Source organism: Strongylocentrotus purpuratus, unplaced genomic scaffold (assembly GCF_000002235.5).
Source record: "Strongylocentrotus purpuratus isolate Spur 01 unplaced genomic scaffold, Spur_5.0 spur5_scaffold_12, whole genome shotgun sequence".
In the NCBI taxonomy this organism is placed as follows: domain Eukaryota; kingdom Metazoa; phylum Echinodermata; class Echinoidea; order Camarodonta; family Strongylocentrotidae; genus Strongylocentrotus; species Strongylocentrotus purpuratus.
This window is the reverse complement of record NW_022145597.1, coordinates 5484519-5502313: the sequence shown is the minus strand read 5'-3', so window position 1 is coordinate 5502313 and position 17795 is coordinate 5484519. Positions and strand designations below refer to the sequence as shown.

At 35.6% G+C, this 17795-nt stretch overlaps 1 protein-coding gene across 1 annotated transcript in view; it reads right to left on the bottom strand.

Moving 5' to 3' along the window:
* LOC587438 (filamin-A) overlaps window positions 1–13627 on the bottom strand; it is a 48964-nt gene extending 35337 nt beyond the window's left edge. Inside the window, exons 1-4 of the mRNA XM_030981661.1 lie at window positions 12935–13627; window positions 4282–4546; window positions 2400–2679; window positions 927–1047 (exon numbers count right to left, since the gene is read on the bottom strand). Of these exons, the coding sequence (XP_030837521.1) occupies window positions 927–1047; window positions 2400–2679; window positions 4282–4546; window positions 12935–13241 (973 nt within the window). The 5' untranslated portion in view covers window positions 13242–13627. The remainder of the gene's footprint in view (window positions 1–926; window positions 1048–2399; window positions 2680–4281; window positions 4547–12934) is intronic.
* Between the last annotated feature and the right edge of the window lie 4168 nt (window positions 13628–17795).

The following is a 17795-nucleotide window of genomic DNA, read 5'->3' as shown; positions in this document are numbered from 1 at the left end:
ACATGGAAATCATCATTGTGAAGAAATATGAACTAGAATTTAAAAATATGAACTAACACTCAAGAAAAGGATTCCTGAATGGAATGGATATATGAAGTTTGAATACCCACATTTTGTAATTCAGAAATACCGGTATAAATAGGCCCAACGAAATATAGTCATTTGGTTAAAAAAAGCTGCCTGTTAGGGGAAAAAAGGGTGAAGTACCGGTACATGTTTGTTCTTGAAAGAATCATCATCACGATTAGTGATGCCTAAGAGTAGACTTTGGCAACAACTTTAAACTAGAGGTCAGACAAATAGTTTTTGTAATCGGTTTAAATTACATGTAATACTAAAAATATGAATTCTTTTGAATAGTGGCAGCTTTAGCATTTTGCTAAAGCTAGGGTAATAATTTCCAAAGCTCTTTGGAAGTGCATAGGGACGTTAAATTGTGATATGCGCTGTACACGAACAGAATATTGTAATTATTATTTTTCTTTGATATCTCATGTGTGAAAATTATGGTTGCTATGGTATCAGTGGATGGATGGAAGCCTTGGAGAAAGCTTAACCCTGAGTCGATTTTTCAGTATTTAAAAAAAAAGTAATGATGTTTGGATGGATGTGATGGTTATTTTACTGCTAAGAAAGCATTAATGCTTGTAAGTAAGCAACCAGACGGCTGATGGCTTTAGGTCCTTTCCGAGGGACCTGGTAATGAGGATTAATGCCTTACCAAAGGGCACTTGCGCATCGTCTTGGTTCGAACCAGGATCATCGGATTACGAGACTACTGCTCTACTGACTGAGCTATCGCGCCTCCATTGAAGGTGTTGATGTGAAGCCTTTCTCAAACTGTTATATTATTTACGTTGATTTAATGAAGGGAATGCATGGTAATGATATGAAAAGGTGCGAGGAGGTGACTTTGAATGACTTACCTTTATGACAGTTGTTAATCTTGTCATCTCGATCCATGTCTTTCCAGTCTGAACAGTCTGAAAAGTCCCCTCCTACTGCATTCACCAAACCACACAGAGCAAGACCATCGTTCCAATCAGACTACAAACAATGAAAATACAATTCATTGATCAAATCTAGGGGTTATCATTCAAGATGCACCCAGGATATAGACCTTCAAAGCTAGTTGAAAAACTTGCTCTGGCAGCTTTTGTCCAAAAACAAAATGTAGTCATCGAACACATACTTTGGAGAAGAAAAACAAATGTCACATCACAAATTTGGAGTAACTATGAAAATACTGGTCCTGTGTATTTTTTTTGTAGAATGGAAATTGAATTAAAAATGTTTCTTCTCTATGCATTCATATCTGCAATGAGTTCACTGGCTGCTCCAATTTTTTTTTTTTTTTTTTTTTTTTTTTTTTTGGGGGGGGGGGGGTGCTAATTGTAATTCTTAAGCTCTAAAAACAATGCCATATATGCCACACTCCATGAATCAACAATTAAAAGCTGTGCTTGTTATTAGTTTTATGGATTCATTTGTTTATTAATTAAATTATTCATTCATTCATTCGTTCAGTTGTTTTATATCATGTATCTATTTATTTTGGTTGGTCAATAGGCTATGTACACAGTAGTCCACTATTTTATAAAGTAAGGACCTTGCCATCGAAACTGCTTGTATCATTTGGTACTCTAATCTTCATGTTTAAATATAACTCTGGCAATAATGTTTACTTTAAATTTTGATGTACATTCCTATAATACTCCTCAGAGTTGTCAATCTTGCACAACATTCCTTTCATTTTAATGCCATCCAACATTGGAATGCTCTTGATAAGAGCACTAAAAGCAGTACCACTCTATCCCGTTTTAAAACGCTTGTCATAATCCTTTTCTGCTCTTACTTAAATAATGTTCATAATAACTTGTGCAATATTTTTCTACTATTCTTCATCTCTCTTCATTCCTTTCCTAATTTTCTGCCTCCTTCTTTCTTTCTCTCCTTCTCATGGGTGTGTGTGTGCCTATATTATGCTTGTTATGATTTTGTATTACATAGTAGCGCCGATTAGTGTACATTTGGCTGCACTGAGGCACTGCTTCGGCCGAGAAAATGGGTTTAGTCCGCTAAGCCCATTGTTCTACTTGTGCGCATAATTTTAAAGCTGGTGAATGCTGACTGGTGCTTTGGTTTAGTTTAGTTTAGTTTACATTATTATCTGTATTTTGTTATACAGTTCTACTTGTTCTTTTGTAAAGGGAACCTCACTTACAAGCTCAAGCTTCTTTCAGGTTCCTTAACCATTTTTTGCTTTGTACGTCAAATATGTTTTGTATATATCTTTCGAACATTGTTTGTAATTTTAAGTGTTTTTTTTTTAATGGTTGAACCAAAATTAAATGAAATTTATCTTTACTTTCTACAGATGGTATGGAAGCTGAGCTGACCTTAAAGTTCTGTACATCTTCTTCTGGAACATTCTTCCTAACCCAGTTGAGCGTAGCATACCATCCCGGTCCTTCATGCTTCAAGAAGTATGACAAGTACGTCATGCCACTCAACTCATCCATGTGTTTACTGCTCAGATCCTCGGGTGACACCACCATAGGGATGCTGTACTTCTCATTGGCTATCTTCATGGCTTCACGGCAGTTCTCAAGACCGTTGGACTTGTCCAGTTCATGCCAGTTGGTCATCAGGGAGGGGTCACAGTAGTTCAAAATGGCACTGTGCATGGTAGAAACAGAAACATTGTTGTTTAGCTTGTACATTCAAACCTGCTTTAGCGAGCACCTGTATATAAAGACCACATTTTTTGTTTCCCTTGAATGTGGTTTCTCATTTGAACATGTACTAAAGGAACCTGTACATAAAGACCACCTGCCTATAAAGACCACTTTTCATGTTTACCTTGAGCGATCTTTATGTACAGGTTTCAATGTATTCAATAAATCAGATTAAGTTGATGCATAAGAACATTGACAACATTGAAGTATGAAAATTAATTCTAGGAATTTTGTGTACTTGTACGGTGTATCCATTGAAGTTAATAGGTGGTTATTTAATATGAAAGGAAGAATTTTTATGTTGCACATTTAATGTGTGTTTAGGGATTATACAGTTTTCTTGAGAAGAAGAAGAGCTCCAACACTTTTAAAGAACCTATTCTAAACTCTGATACACATGGTGAAACTGTCTAACTATATTATGTCTGCTGTCATTCAGATCAATAATCCATCTTAAACCATGCAAGGCTTGAATTCCAAATTCAGTCATCAGTAGTAATACACATATGATAAATGCGAATGAGGTCATTATACGATTTATCCACACTAGAGTTGAGGCTGTATGCATCTATCGTACGAAGCCTTCAGTCATCATACGATAAGTGCATACAGCCTCAACAAGTCTGCTTTGTTCAGTTATTATGTGATGTTACACGGGGTGAAGAGATTGTCCAAATGAAACTCTAATCTTTATCTGCCTTGTGCAGTCATTCTAGGCTGTTACCCTAGCTTGTGAGTGTCTCAGAGACACTAGGTATGTCCACATCAGCTCTAGATTGCCAAATAGCCTGTTATTTCTGATTTGGGAAATAAGCCCAAAGCTACAAATCGTGTCTTCATCAGCTCGAGCTTGAGATATTTCGCTCAGCGTTCGCGCATAGTGTGAGTCTTCGGGCTGGTGAGGACGCACCGGACAAAAGGCAGGATATTTTGCAAACTAGCCCAAGATATCTTGGGATGATTATCTCGACCAAATATTCTGATTATTGCAACTGCGGGCTGATAAAAATGCAAACTAGCTTGATAATTTGCGATCGGGATGGTTAAAATAGCGGGTTATTTGGCAATCTGGAGCCGATGAAGATGAGCCTACTGTGTCTTAATGATAATAATGATAATATATGAGATTTATAAGTCACCAAATCCACTTGAGATTAAATGCTCAATGCTCACTTGTGAGGAGAAACAAAGAGATCACATGAAAGCATCTGCACTATAAATAAAGGAACAGAAGTGAGATTTAACATACAAAAATGACAACAATTAATTATATATTTGCCAAATTAAACAGATGCGTTTTAAGATTACTTCTTAAGACTTTAACTGATCTGCTATTACACATCTCTTGAGGGAAAGCATTCAAAAGCATGAGCAAAGGTTCCCCCCCCCCAAACACACTTAATATCAAGCTTAGTAAGAACAAGAAATCTGGAGTTTTAAGGGCAAATAGATCTGGACGGAATGTGATGATTTATCAAAGTAATGATTTATCAAAGTAATATTATGGAGTGTCGCAGAGTCTACTTTGTGCAGTCCATTTTACCTGAGAATGATTCCATTATTCCAATCTGATGAGAAGTTCTTGACGACTCCTGCATCCTCTGGAAGTACACTGTTGATCCATTTCAGCATGAGTTTCTTAGGAGGTACCTTTGGGGCACTCTTTTGCTGAGGGGGAGCCGTCCCGTCCATGCTGCCATTCTGAGTTACACCTGGTCCTCCCCCTCCACTCAATTGAAATCTCTGGATGATGCGCCAAACAAGCCCAAGAATCAGCTTCAGGTTTCCCTCAACAATGTCCTCATTCCCTGCAACATAGAGGAGCAAAGACATGTTATATCTGGGGGTGTTTCACAAAGCCTTTTTTCAATGACAAATGACAACAATCAGTGACAAATATGTTGATAACCAATCACAAGCAAGGATTTTGGTAGCTTATAACAAAAACCGTCTTTTGTCACTGATGACAAGTTTTGTGAAACGCCCCCCCCCCCCCTGGTCCATTAGAATTAGAGCAGTTGTCATTCTGATAAACGTTTTGGAAGGCAAGGAATTCGACCAATACCTGTCATTTCTTAAATATTAAGTCTATCATTATCAATTATTTCATTTGAAATATGTTCATCACTTGAGCATATATGTATGATTATCTGTATGATGAATACTTTGAGAAATGTTTTGTTCAAATGGTGGTGTGAGAGGCATTATATTTTCAGGTTTTCCATCCACCCATATAAATTTCTTATTCCTCGGTATCTCAAGAGTATTTTGAGACATACACTCTAAACTCAGTCTTAGTATCACCATAGGGAGGTCAAGGGATTACATTTGTGGTTATATCATATGTGTTACTGGTCAAAGATCACATTAATATGTCGAAACCCTTGATTTGAGGATTTTTCTCTTGTGATCGCAAAGTTCTAAGAACCATTCGAAGCATTGACTTCACAATTGGTACACAAAGGTATCACCAAAACCAGAAGACGAACTGATTTTTGGAAATGTAAGTGAAGGTCCTATACATCAATTTGAATACAATGATACGCTATTGGATACTATGTTTGTTATCAAGATAGTTGAAGAATCATTCTATTAGTTTTTAATTTCAAGATTTGAGTAAATAAAGTGACCTCAGAGACATTGGGTTAGGGGTCACAGGGGTCAATTTACATGGATGATGATCTAAAAGATAATTATAAACGAGATATAATAAATTTATTCATGATAATACATGTTCAATATAAGACAGAAATAGAAAATCAATTTAGGAGGCACTTAGGAGATACTGACATATTCATCCTTTTGTTTCTATTCATATTTTCTATTCAGTCATATTCAGATGATTTTTGAAAAATTTATTTCTCATGCAAAACATAATACAATGAATAAGTCTGATATTTCTGATCACCTCCCCATATTTGTTATTTCCCCTACAATTCAGTTATTTAAACATGAGTCCATGAAGTATATATACGTTCGGAAAGAAACGGATGCTAATATTCAGAGCTTTCGGGCGGACTTAGCATCAGAATCTTGGGTTGATGTATTTAATTTAGTAGTTGCAAATGATGCTTACGATATATTTTTGAATAAATTAATGTATTATTACAACAAAAATATACCTTTGGTTCGAATTAAGTTAAATAAAAAAAAGGCTAAGAAACCATGGACAACGAGGGGCATTTTACGATCGATTGCGACTCGCAATCGATTATATAAGAAAGCGTTAAGAAGTAAAGATCATATTGATTTAGATAAATATAAAAAATATAGAAATAAGTTAACATCTATTATTCGGCTATCCCGCAAATTATATTACTCAAATAAAATTGCGAGTACTCAAAACAATAATTCTCTTTGGAATATTATCAAAGATCTTACGGGTAAGAAAAAACATATTAATACAACCATTAATGTTAATGGACAAGACATTAATAATTTGAATGAATGTGCTAATTATTTTAATGAGTACTTTGTTAATGTAGGTCCCACATTAGCCTCTAAGATAGATGCTGGCAACAATCATTTTTCTCAATATCTTTTAGAACCCTCTGAAAATTCATTATTCTTTACTCCCACAACAATTCATGAGGTAGTTAGTATAGTTCAATCACTGAAATCAAGCAAGTCATCAGGACCAGATGGGTTAAGTATGAATCTCATTAAGCAAATAATACACTTTATTGTTTCTCCATTGGTTCATATATGTAACATTTCTCTTTCTACTGGTTCCTGTCCTAACTTATTAAAAATTGCTAAGGTTATACCGATTCATAAAAAAGATGACCCATCCAAACTTCAAAATTATCGTCCCATATCATTATTATCAAGTATTTCAAAGGTTTTTGAGAAATTGGTATATAAAAGATTGATCTCTTTTTTGAATAAGCACGATATTTTGATTCCTAACCAGTTTGGATTTAGGAAAAATCATTCAACTGATTTTGCTTTAATTAAACTTTGTGATAAAATAATTGAATCTCTCGCAAATAAGAAGCATGTTATAGGTGTTTTTATGGATCTGAGTAAGGCCTTTGATACCATTGATCATACAATCTTACTTCATAAACTAGAACACTATGGTATCAGAGGCCTTGCTCTATCCTGGTTTGAGGACTATCTTAAAAATAGAACACAGTATGTTTATTATCATTCTAATAGTTCCTCAAAATTGAACCTCACATGTGGAGTTCCTCAAGGCTCCATCTTAGGCCCGCTCTTATTTTTGATTTATGTAAATGATATAATAAAATCATCAAATATTCTAACTTACATTCTTTTTGCCGACGATACAAATATACTTTACTCACACAAAAATATTGATACACTCGTTGATACTGTAAATCATGATTTGTGTAATATTTCAATATGGTTTAAATGTAATAAATTATCCTTAAATATAAGTAAAACTAATTTTATCCGTTTTAGAACTATTAACTCCCAAGACCAACCACAATGTAATTTGTTTATAGATGGTTTATCCCTGGTAGAAAAACAATCAACGAAATTTTTAGGAGTTATTATTGACTCAAATTTGTCTTGGAACGAACACATTCATAACATAAATATTTTGATATCCCGGAATATTGGTATTTTGTATAAAATGAAATGTTTGATAAATGATAGATCTTTGTTTATGCTTTATAATACTTTAATTTTACCATATATAACATATTGTAATATTATATGGGCAAACTGTAGTAAAACTAAAATAAACTCAATATTTCTTTTGCAGAAGAGAGCAATTCGTATTTGTACACACTCTAACTATCTTGCAAATTCGAACCCGTTATTTAGTCAATTAAAAACATTAAAGGTTTATGATATACATACGCTCCAAACTGCCATTTTTATGTATAAGTACACTTCCAAAACTCTTCCAGCATCTTTCTTAAACTTTTATTTATTAAATGTAAACGTACACTCATATTTAACTCGACATGCTCATGATTACCATCTTAATAATCCCAAACTTAGTTTAGCCCTACGATCAATTAGACACCATGGACCAGATATTTGGAATAACTTACCGAACCATATTAAAACTAGGACCTCCCTTTATTCTTTTAAAGCTTATATGAAAGCATATTTGTTAACTCAGTATAGTTTACTAGATCTTATAACATAGAAATTTAAAAATTATCTAATTTGTTATGTCTTGAATTGTTCTGTCTTTGTCAACAGAAATGGACCCTGCATACATTTTAATATTATCACCCGTATCTGAAACCAACACACAATTAAATATCACGGTATTAGTCTCTTTTTGTTCCACCAAGCTAAATTTTTTGCACCTTGCACAAATGCACTTCTCAACACGAAATATTTCACTAAATTTGTTTTGTTATTTTCACTCAAAATTAAATCAGCCATGCTCACTTTTAATCACTTCACTTATATCTTATTTAACATTGAATACAATGCAGTTGCATGGGTTGTTCTTTTATTTTGTTAACTCGGCAGAGGCCACGGTCATGTTCAAGCATTTACGCTTACGACATGTGGTCTCCTGCTTTTTCCTTTTGTAACAGTATGAAACTTTTATTTAAACTAGAAACAAACTTTGTCAAACTTACATGTTATTCATTATATTCATTTGTATGTTTCTTTGTATTGATATGAAAAAGTGGAAATAAAACAAACAAACAACAAACAACAAATATACAATGAAAGTTGAAACGACAAATCTAATAGAAATAGCACGAGAAAAGAAGATCTAAATAACTGAACTAACTGAAGTATTAGTTCCTCAGATGCTGTTTTACAATATATCTTGAACAAAGTATACTTAGAAAATCAATAAATTGAAAAATATGTAGCAAAGAAATGATGAATTATACAGGATTGAATAGATGCTCCTTCACACACTACCACCCCTTGGGACTGGAGCTATCCGTCCAGTAACAGGTAATCTAAAGGGGTTAATTGTCAAGTGGTTGAAAGGGAGCTAAGATATGTATTTCCTGGGTTTCTGTTCTTCTCCTTTGTATTGAATGATTACAAAATAAATTCTTTACTTTGACCTATGTGACTGTATACAAACATATGGTCCATATAAAAAGAGAAGCAGTTTCATGAGCAATGCTTCAAGTTAAAGTTAAAGATTTACTAATCTCAACACCACTGCATACATTATTTCTGTCTATTTACAGATAATTTTGGACTTTGCTCAGCAATGCAGTCCAAAGTCCTGATATTTGATCACCCTCCTCCCTTAGCTAATATCAAGATTATGTACACAAATATTATATTGTACCTGTAAAGTGCTCTAATAATATATAATTTATTGGATTTGTCTTTTGGTATCCGATCCACCTTTTCAATGATATTGCCACCAATTAATCTAGGCTTGGCATCCTACTCGTACTACTCATATTTAAACGGACCTGAAGTAAATGACTTATATGGAGTTGACGTGTTCAATTGATTATTTATTGTTAAATATGCATTATTTAGGCATACAATATCTTATAGGTTCCTATAGTTAAAACATTATTGAATTGAATTGAGGAAAAAAAAATCCTTTTATTTTATCATTTCCTTTATTGAAAACAATTATCAATGAATGTATTGTATCACATATTCACATCTTTAATTTCATATACTAATCAACATGTATTTTGCCTCGTAGTCATGAGTGAGACATATGTTCTTTATCAAGATTTATACCTATGCCATTATCATTTTATAGGATATATTTTTATTTTTAACAACCTAAGAATGCTGATGTAATGTTGATCTGCCTATTCAAAGATAGTTACTGCCACCAATTGATATTAAAGAGACCTAGAGCACATGACTTATATAGAGTTGACGTGTTAAATTTGTTATTTATCGTTAAAAATTTATTATTGAAGCATATATTTTAGGTCCTTATAGTTCAAATTCTATTTCCTTTTATTCTATCTTTTCCTTTATGAATTCTTCACATCTTTGGTTTCATATATACTAATCAATATGTACTTTGCCTTCTAGTTATGAGCGAGACATTCCAAGTGTACTCAAAGTTCAAGATCTACGCCCAACTTTACATCACTATCATTTCTTAGGATGTGCTTTGGAGTTTGATATCATTTTTGGAGGTGTGGCTGGTCTTGAGTGTTCATGACATTGACGGACTGATTGAGATGTGTTTATTATTTCAATAAATGCCGCATGAGAGAAATTATCACAATATTTAAAAAATTTCATCCGACCTGTATAGAAATGCTGATGTAATGCAAAAAAAACCACAAAAAAATAACCTAGAACACAGATAAAGTACAGACGTTAATAATTCAATTTTCCTATATTGAATTAAATTGATTTTGACGTAGTTTTACATGAATCATACAAGAAAAATTAGAAATAAATTATAGAGGTGTCATGGTATTGTGGATTCGTCACCAGACTGTGGAGCACATGGTGCACTGTTAGATTCCCGTCTCTGCACTAATGTCTGTTGGCAAGATATTTACCACACTCCACCCAGGTGAGGTAAATGGGTACCTGCAGGTACAAAGATATTCCTTGAATACTTGAGTGCCTTTTCATGGTAGCTCACCTAAAGCCAGGGTAACAATATGATTGCAGGGCCCTTAGGGAGAACAGTAATAATATTGATGAAACTACCCTGGGTGACAAATTATTATTATTATCAATATTATTAATATTATATTACTTTTGCACTTTGTAAAATATTTATTGTTTCATTGTGAATACTGTATATAATGTTTAACATGTACCATGTGTATGTTTGTTTTCCTGGACAGAGCTTTATTGTAAAAAAGAGTCATTTTAACACTGAATAGGGCTAGCATGTATATGAACAGAATGCAGATTAAATAAAATGATTAGACAAAGTCCAACTTTAGACAATCTTTATCTCAAACCAAACATCATGTCTACCTATACTTAATTTTTAATGGAACTTTTGTGTCTGTATGAAGTTCAATAAAAAGAACAATAATAAATGTTATTACTAGCCAATATTTCTGTGTCATGCATTTGCATATATTCACATTGTTACATCAAAATGTCTTTTAGTTGTTCATGACAAGAACTCTAGGTTACCTTGAATTCGGTATCTGATTGCAAAGTAAATGTCTATACCTAAACTATGTTAGACATCTACTAGCAGTCATTTATACATTCTGTTTGTTAATCAAGGGTAATTAAATTGCATTTATCAACAGATAATGTCAATAAGTAAATAGTCCCACCTTAGATTGAAAAACATACTTTGACCTGGTCATTGATCTCCCCATATTAACAATTGATCTCATTCATTATCTTACAACAGATGTAGCTAATTGATCTACCAATAGTCTTTTTAGCTTCTTGGAAACTACTACATTTAGTGTTGAATCTGAATAGGCCACATAAGTATCATTCTTGCCGCTGTTGTTAAAACCTCACTAAGGATTTGAACGTATACAATAAAGTGACATTCTTAGGTTATGAAAGGGAAATCCAACCGTGACAGCAAACTACTCTGGAGGGAAAGCATAACAATTATAGATATAAGTAGATGGGTGAAAATTTGCATGAAATCAGACTAAAAAATGAAAAAGTTGTAATCACTACAAGGATGGGCTCTTCAAATTGGCTGAATCTGTGATGTCTGTGTGATGTAGTGGCAGACAACTTTCTTGTTTGTTTCAACACACAAAATGACTTAATTTTCAATTTTTCAAAAATGTATGACTCGGGAGGGGTCTATTCTCTTTCGAAGACCTATAATAAGATGATATCCAAAATATATTTTGAGTAGTGCCCCAAGAGCGAAGGCAGTGCACTTAGGATAAAAATGGAAATTAATTATGTTTTTGTACACTACAAACGTGAGAGTTATCAACAATTACGAAATATACCACCGACCAAACTACCGATTTGAGATTCGCATAGACTGAGTGATCTCATATTTCAAACATTCAATACTTTCTTATTATTGGTGCCCCAAGAGCGAAGGCAGTGCACTTAGGATAAATAATGGAAATTAATTATGCTTTTGTACACTACAAACGTGAGAGTTATCAACAATTACGAAATATACCACCGACCAAACTACCGATTTGAGATTCGCATAGACTGAGTGATCTCATATTTCAAACATTCAATACTTTCTTATTATTGGTGCCCCAAGAGCGAAGGCAGTGCACTTAGGATAAATAATGGAAATTAATTATGCTTTTGTACACTACAAACGTGAGAGTTATCAACAATTACGAAATATACCACCGACCAAACTGCCGATTTGAGATTCGCATAGACTGAGTGATCTCATATTTCAAACATTCAATACTTTCTTATTGTTGGTGCCCCAAGAGCGAAGGCAGTGCACTTAGGATAAAAATGGAAATTAATTATGTTTTTGTACACTACAAACGTGAGAGTTATCAACAATTACGAAATATACCACCGACCAAACTGCCGATTTGAGATTCGCATAGACTGAGTGATCTCATATTTCAAACATTCAATACTTTCTTATTATTGGTCCAATTTATTTCAAACTTTAGCTATTCCGTTTATTTTATTGTTTCTGCTTTCATACACATGAACTTATTACAATGACCTACAATGATAACTATACAATGATAAGACTCATCGCACTATACCAAATTAATATACATGTATTTCAAAAAACATGTCCAATATTGTTAATGTTTTGTAAACACTTTGAGCTATGAAGTGTTTGATATATTACGTTTACAATAGAAAAGATTCAGATTGCTATACAAGTGCATATGTGATAAATTTGTAGCCGATTATATTGATTGTAAATCTCTTAAGTGTGAAATCACAGAAACAGACTATTTACAAGCATATTTTCCCATGATTTGTCTTCTGCACTAACCCTAATCCTCTCTATTTTCATAATTCTCTCTTTTTCTCTTTATCTTTGAGCTCTTTCTTTCTCTCTCTCTCTCTTTCCCTCTCCCCTCCCCCTTTTACTTGATCTCTTTGGTATTCACTATATCTCTTATTCCTCTTTCAATCTATCATCAGCACATTGTCATTATATACACATAGTTGTATTTTTGTTCAGAAAATCACTAAAAGGCTATATTGATATACAAATATAACTAATTTGATGCTATGAAATAGAAAGATGCCCGTATGAAGTTCCCACTCACAAACTTTCACTATTTTGATTTTCTCGAACTCCTTGCATCACTCATCAGCATTCATATTTTTGATTCACTTAAACTTACCAACATTGACCATTTTGATTCCAGCCCTTTCCATCATCTGTAGGGCATGTGAAACATTTTCCATCTTCTGTACTCGAAGTTTGGGATTCTTGCAGTAACTGCTTCTCTTCTTGTACATGGGTAAGCCTCTGGATGCGACCAATCCATCCAACAAAGTGATGAGCATCAATCCATCTTCGAAATCGGTGACGAGATCGTCGACCTGTTTGCCGGCTGGTCGCAGTTGTTCATTCACCCAATTTGTGAATGTTTTCTGTTGGATTTGAACCCAAGGGGCACTGATACTACTCGAATTGTTTCTCTCCATGGCTGCCGTGAAGAAACCTAGCTCGTAAGCGTCCTTCCTTCGTAAGCCCAAACCAACCAAAAGATACCAAGACACACTTGGTTGGCCAAGCTCGTTCACGATGATTGGACAGAAGTTTTCACAAGAATGGGCGCGACGGATCGCTTGTCAGTCTGTTGATCAACGCTGAGATGAAAGAAACCGCGCATCAAAACCACGGATGTTTTAGTTTTAATGAGACGAAAAAAGGGTCCAATTACGAAGCTCTATTTAAGAAGAACACTCGTATTCTGTGATAGTATCTAATGAAGAATGTTCAGATAGATTCTGATGAGCGTATATAAGACCCTTCGACTTGCTTCGGTCTTTGAGCGCCCTGTAACTTGTGTGCTGCCAGTCCGCCTCATATCACGTCTACCGATGGATGTGATATCGATATACATGCAGTGCACATTGACCTCAAAGCGACTAGAACACGTGGGTCGTTTTATACAAATAATTATAGTGCCGCGTGTATGATGTTTGGTATCCCATTAATCTCTTACTTCTTTTGTAAACAGCATCAAATAATCGAATTATCATCAGTCCTTAAATTGTCGCACTGCTGCACCGAAATATGCGATTACCAACGATATATGAATGGCAATAAGAGGACGTGTACTAATAGGCTTAACAACAAAAATATACATGTAGAAAAAATAATCAATATTGCTCAAATCTATTTTTTGCCAGACCAACCAGATGTTACTCCTACACACCCTGGTTTTATTTTGTAAACGCCTATAAAAGAAAAATCTGGAAAGGATAAGAGAAGATTCGAATCACACAGTGGTTTAAATATGTACATGTACATGTCTCCGCTACTGGATTACGGGACAGGGCGATCCTCTTCACTATGCGAGAACAATACATACAAGGTATATAATGTCTCATTACAAACGGTGACCACTCGATCCTACAAATACCTTCGAAAGCGATGATAAGAATAATAATTATAATCATATTTATACAACTATAGTACAAGAAGTAGAAAAGTATAGGAGGAATATGAGTATACAGAAGTAGAAGTATAGTAGTAGTGGTAGTAGTGGTAATAGTAGAGTAGTAATAGTATATAGTAGCAGCAGAATAGTAGTAGAAGTAGTAGCAGCAGCAGCAGTAGAAGTAGTAGTATTAGTAGTAGTGGTAGTAGTAGTACTCTCTTAATTTCTAGGACTTAAATTTTAAATCCATTTTGAGACTTAAAATATTTCAAGTCTTTAAGACTTAATAAATTGGGAATTCGACTAAAAGTTTGATCGAAACCAGCTTCTAGATATAAATCTTGGAAAGACTTAAACTTCTCGCCAATAAGATGTGCATATTTCCAGTTGCACCTGTTGATGACTGACTGTTGGCATATTTCCAGTTGAACCAGCTGACACCAATTAATTTGCATATTGAATATGGGGTGCGTGCAGATCTATGTTTTTTTAACAATTTTTCTGAATTTACAGCATATTTCTTAATTACTGATGATTTAGGTATATGCAATTCATTTCGAAAATACTACAAATATAAATTACAAGTTATTAGGACATTTCGCTACTTCATATGAATTCCATTTAATTAAACATGAATAAGGGAAACATTAACTATGAACTAAAATAATTTCAATAAAATACAAGTATATGAAAAAAAATTCGATTAATTAAATTATGTATAAGTCTACTTATTACCGATGCCTTTACATTGATAATACAGACGTACCAGTATTGAAGTGTTGTTGCCGTTCAATTGGTTGGAAGTTTTACCAAATGGTTCTAATGGCTTAGCTAGACCAGTAAATCTAAAAGACTTGAAATATAAATACAATTGACTTAAACTTTAAATCTTTCAGGGACTTAAAATTTTAAGTCTTAGCTTAGATTTATTTTTGAAATGAATCTAAGAAAGGTTTAAAATAAATATTAAAAGACTTGAAATATAAATCCAATTGACTTAAATTTTAAACCTTTTCAGGGACTTAAAATTTCAAGTCTTAGCTTAGACTTATTTTAAATCCCAAAGGGTTCGTCACTAATATCAGTCTCTGTTAGATTTAAAAGTAAGACTTTAAGATTTAAAAATAAGACTTTCAAATTTAGAGAGTAGTAGTAGTAGTAGTAGTAGTAGTAGTAGTAGAAGTAGTAGTCAGTGGCGGATCCAGGGGGGCCTAGGGCCCGAGCCCCCACCCCTAGGGAAAAAACGTGTTAAAAAACGTGAATTTTACTTTTTTTTTTAATGCACCCCCCCCCCCCCCTGGCGCTCAAGGGGGTTGGGGTGTGCGCGATTTTTCAAAAATTGAGGGCAAAACAAAATTATTGCTCACTACTTGATCGTTTTGGGGGACATTAGGCGAGGGAGCGATATTTGGGGGGGGGGGGGGGTTATTGGTCTAAACGCTGCACTAAAGAGCCTAAAAGTGTGTTGCAGTCTTTAGTTAGTATTTGCTATACATTTTTTGGCACTTTTTGAAATTTTACGTGTCCCCCGCCCCCCCCCCCGATCGTCGCCCCACTAGTAGTGGTAGGGGCAGAAGTAGTAGTAGCAGCAGGAGGAGGCACGTAGCCATGGGGGGGGGGGGGGCACAATTCTTTTACAGGATCGGTTGAACTTTTTTTAGACCCCCCCTTTTTTTTTACCTCAATCGATTGCATGTATGTGCCCCCCCCCCCCCCAACATCAAACTCTGGCTACGTGCCTGAGCAGCAGTAGTAGTATAGTAGTTGTACTCCCTGGTTAAGAGTTGCTAAAGTTGCTGACTTGCCAAAGCCTTAATGAGACTATAGGTGCCGCGACCGGGATTTGCTCCAAATTCGTTAACTATTAAATTATCCACTATAGTCCACGACATGACCACGATAACAATGATAGCAATGACGATAATACATTATTGTTCAGCTACTTTATCAAATCAATATTAGTCTTACGATCAATCACTGCGGGCAGGCAGGGCCCTGGATATTGAGAGTCATGGTACACAATAAGTATGTGGGTGATGGACACACGTGGTGACACGACATTTGCTCCTGCGACAATTGCTCCGGGCTTTATTTCGTCTAAGATGTAGGGTTAGGATTAGGGTTTCAATAGGGTTTTATGTTAGGTTTAGGGTTAGGTTTTTTTTCTGCTTCCATTAATTAAACCAACTCATTATCAGGATGGACCCCCATTTTGATATATTCAATACTCGCTACGCCGTGCCCCCAGGTTTTAATTGGGTACCCGGGAGGATTCGAACGTCTTTGTAGTTGGATTCAGTGGCGGATCCAGGGGGGGGGGGGCCGGGGGCCCGGCCCCCCACCCCTGGCAAAAAAGGGGAAAAAAGAAGGGGAAAAGAAAAAAAAGAAGGAAAAAAAAGAAGGAACAAGAAGTAGGAAAAAATATTTTTTTAAAATATAAGAAGGAAATAAAAGGGGAAAGATATCAAAGGTATCAAAATATACTCATCTGACCGTAATTAAATGCCTAAAACCCCTAAGTTTTCGGGGCTCCACCCCCTCGACCCCACCAGGGGCCCTAAGTCGGGCCCCTGCATGCTTGTCTGACCGTTTTAAAATTCCTAAAACCCCTTAGCTTCTGGGTGCTCCGCCCCCTGGACCCCACGCCAATTAGTGACCTGCCAGTGTCACAAATAAGGTATGAAAATATGCTTATCTGACGATAATTTAATGTATAAAACCCCTGAGCTTCCGGGGGCCCCGCCCCCTGGACCCAACACCGATTTTTGTCCTGCCAGTGTAACAAATAAGGTATCAAAATTTGGTCATCTTACCGTAATTTATTGCCCAAAACTACTGAGCTTTCGGGGGCTCCTCCCCCTGGACCCCACGCTAATTCGTGACTTGCCAGTGTAAAAAATAAGGTATAAAAGTATGCTCATCTGACCATAAGTTATTGCCAAAAAACCCTGAGCTTCCGGGGGCTCCGCCCCTGGACCCAACACCAATTTGTGACCTGTCAGTGTCACAAATAAAGTATAAAATTATGCTCATCTGACCGTTATTTATTGCCAAAATACCCCTGAGTTTCCGGGGGCTCTGCCCCTGGACCCAACACCAATTTGTGTCCTGCCAGTGTCACAAATAAGGTATAAAAATATGCTCATCTGACCGTTATAATATATTGCCTTAAACCCCTGAGCTTCCGGGGGCTCCGTCCCCTGGACCCCACGCCATTTCGTGACCTGCCAGTGTCACAAATAAGGTATAAAATTATGCTCATCCGACGATAATTTGATGTATAAAACCCCTGAGCTTCTGAGGGCTCCGCCCCCTGGGAAAAAAAAACGTGTAGATGCCCCCCCCCCCTGGCGCTCAAGAGAGGGGGGGGGGGGGGTGCGATTTGCACATTTTCGAGGGCCAAGAAAAAAAGGTGCTCACTAGCCCCTCCCCTCCCCCTTCTGAGCGAAACATTGGCCGGCACGATTTTCAATTTTAGCACACTAAATTTCAAATTGATTTCAAATTTGGGCCCCCACCCCTAAGAAATCCTGGATCCGCGCCTGGTTGGATTAACATGTGCGCGTCCGTTAAAAAGGCACTAGCTGGAACG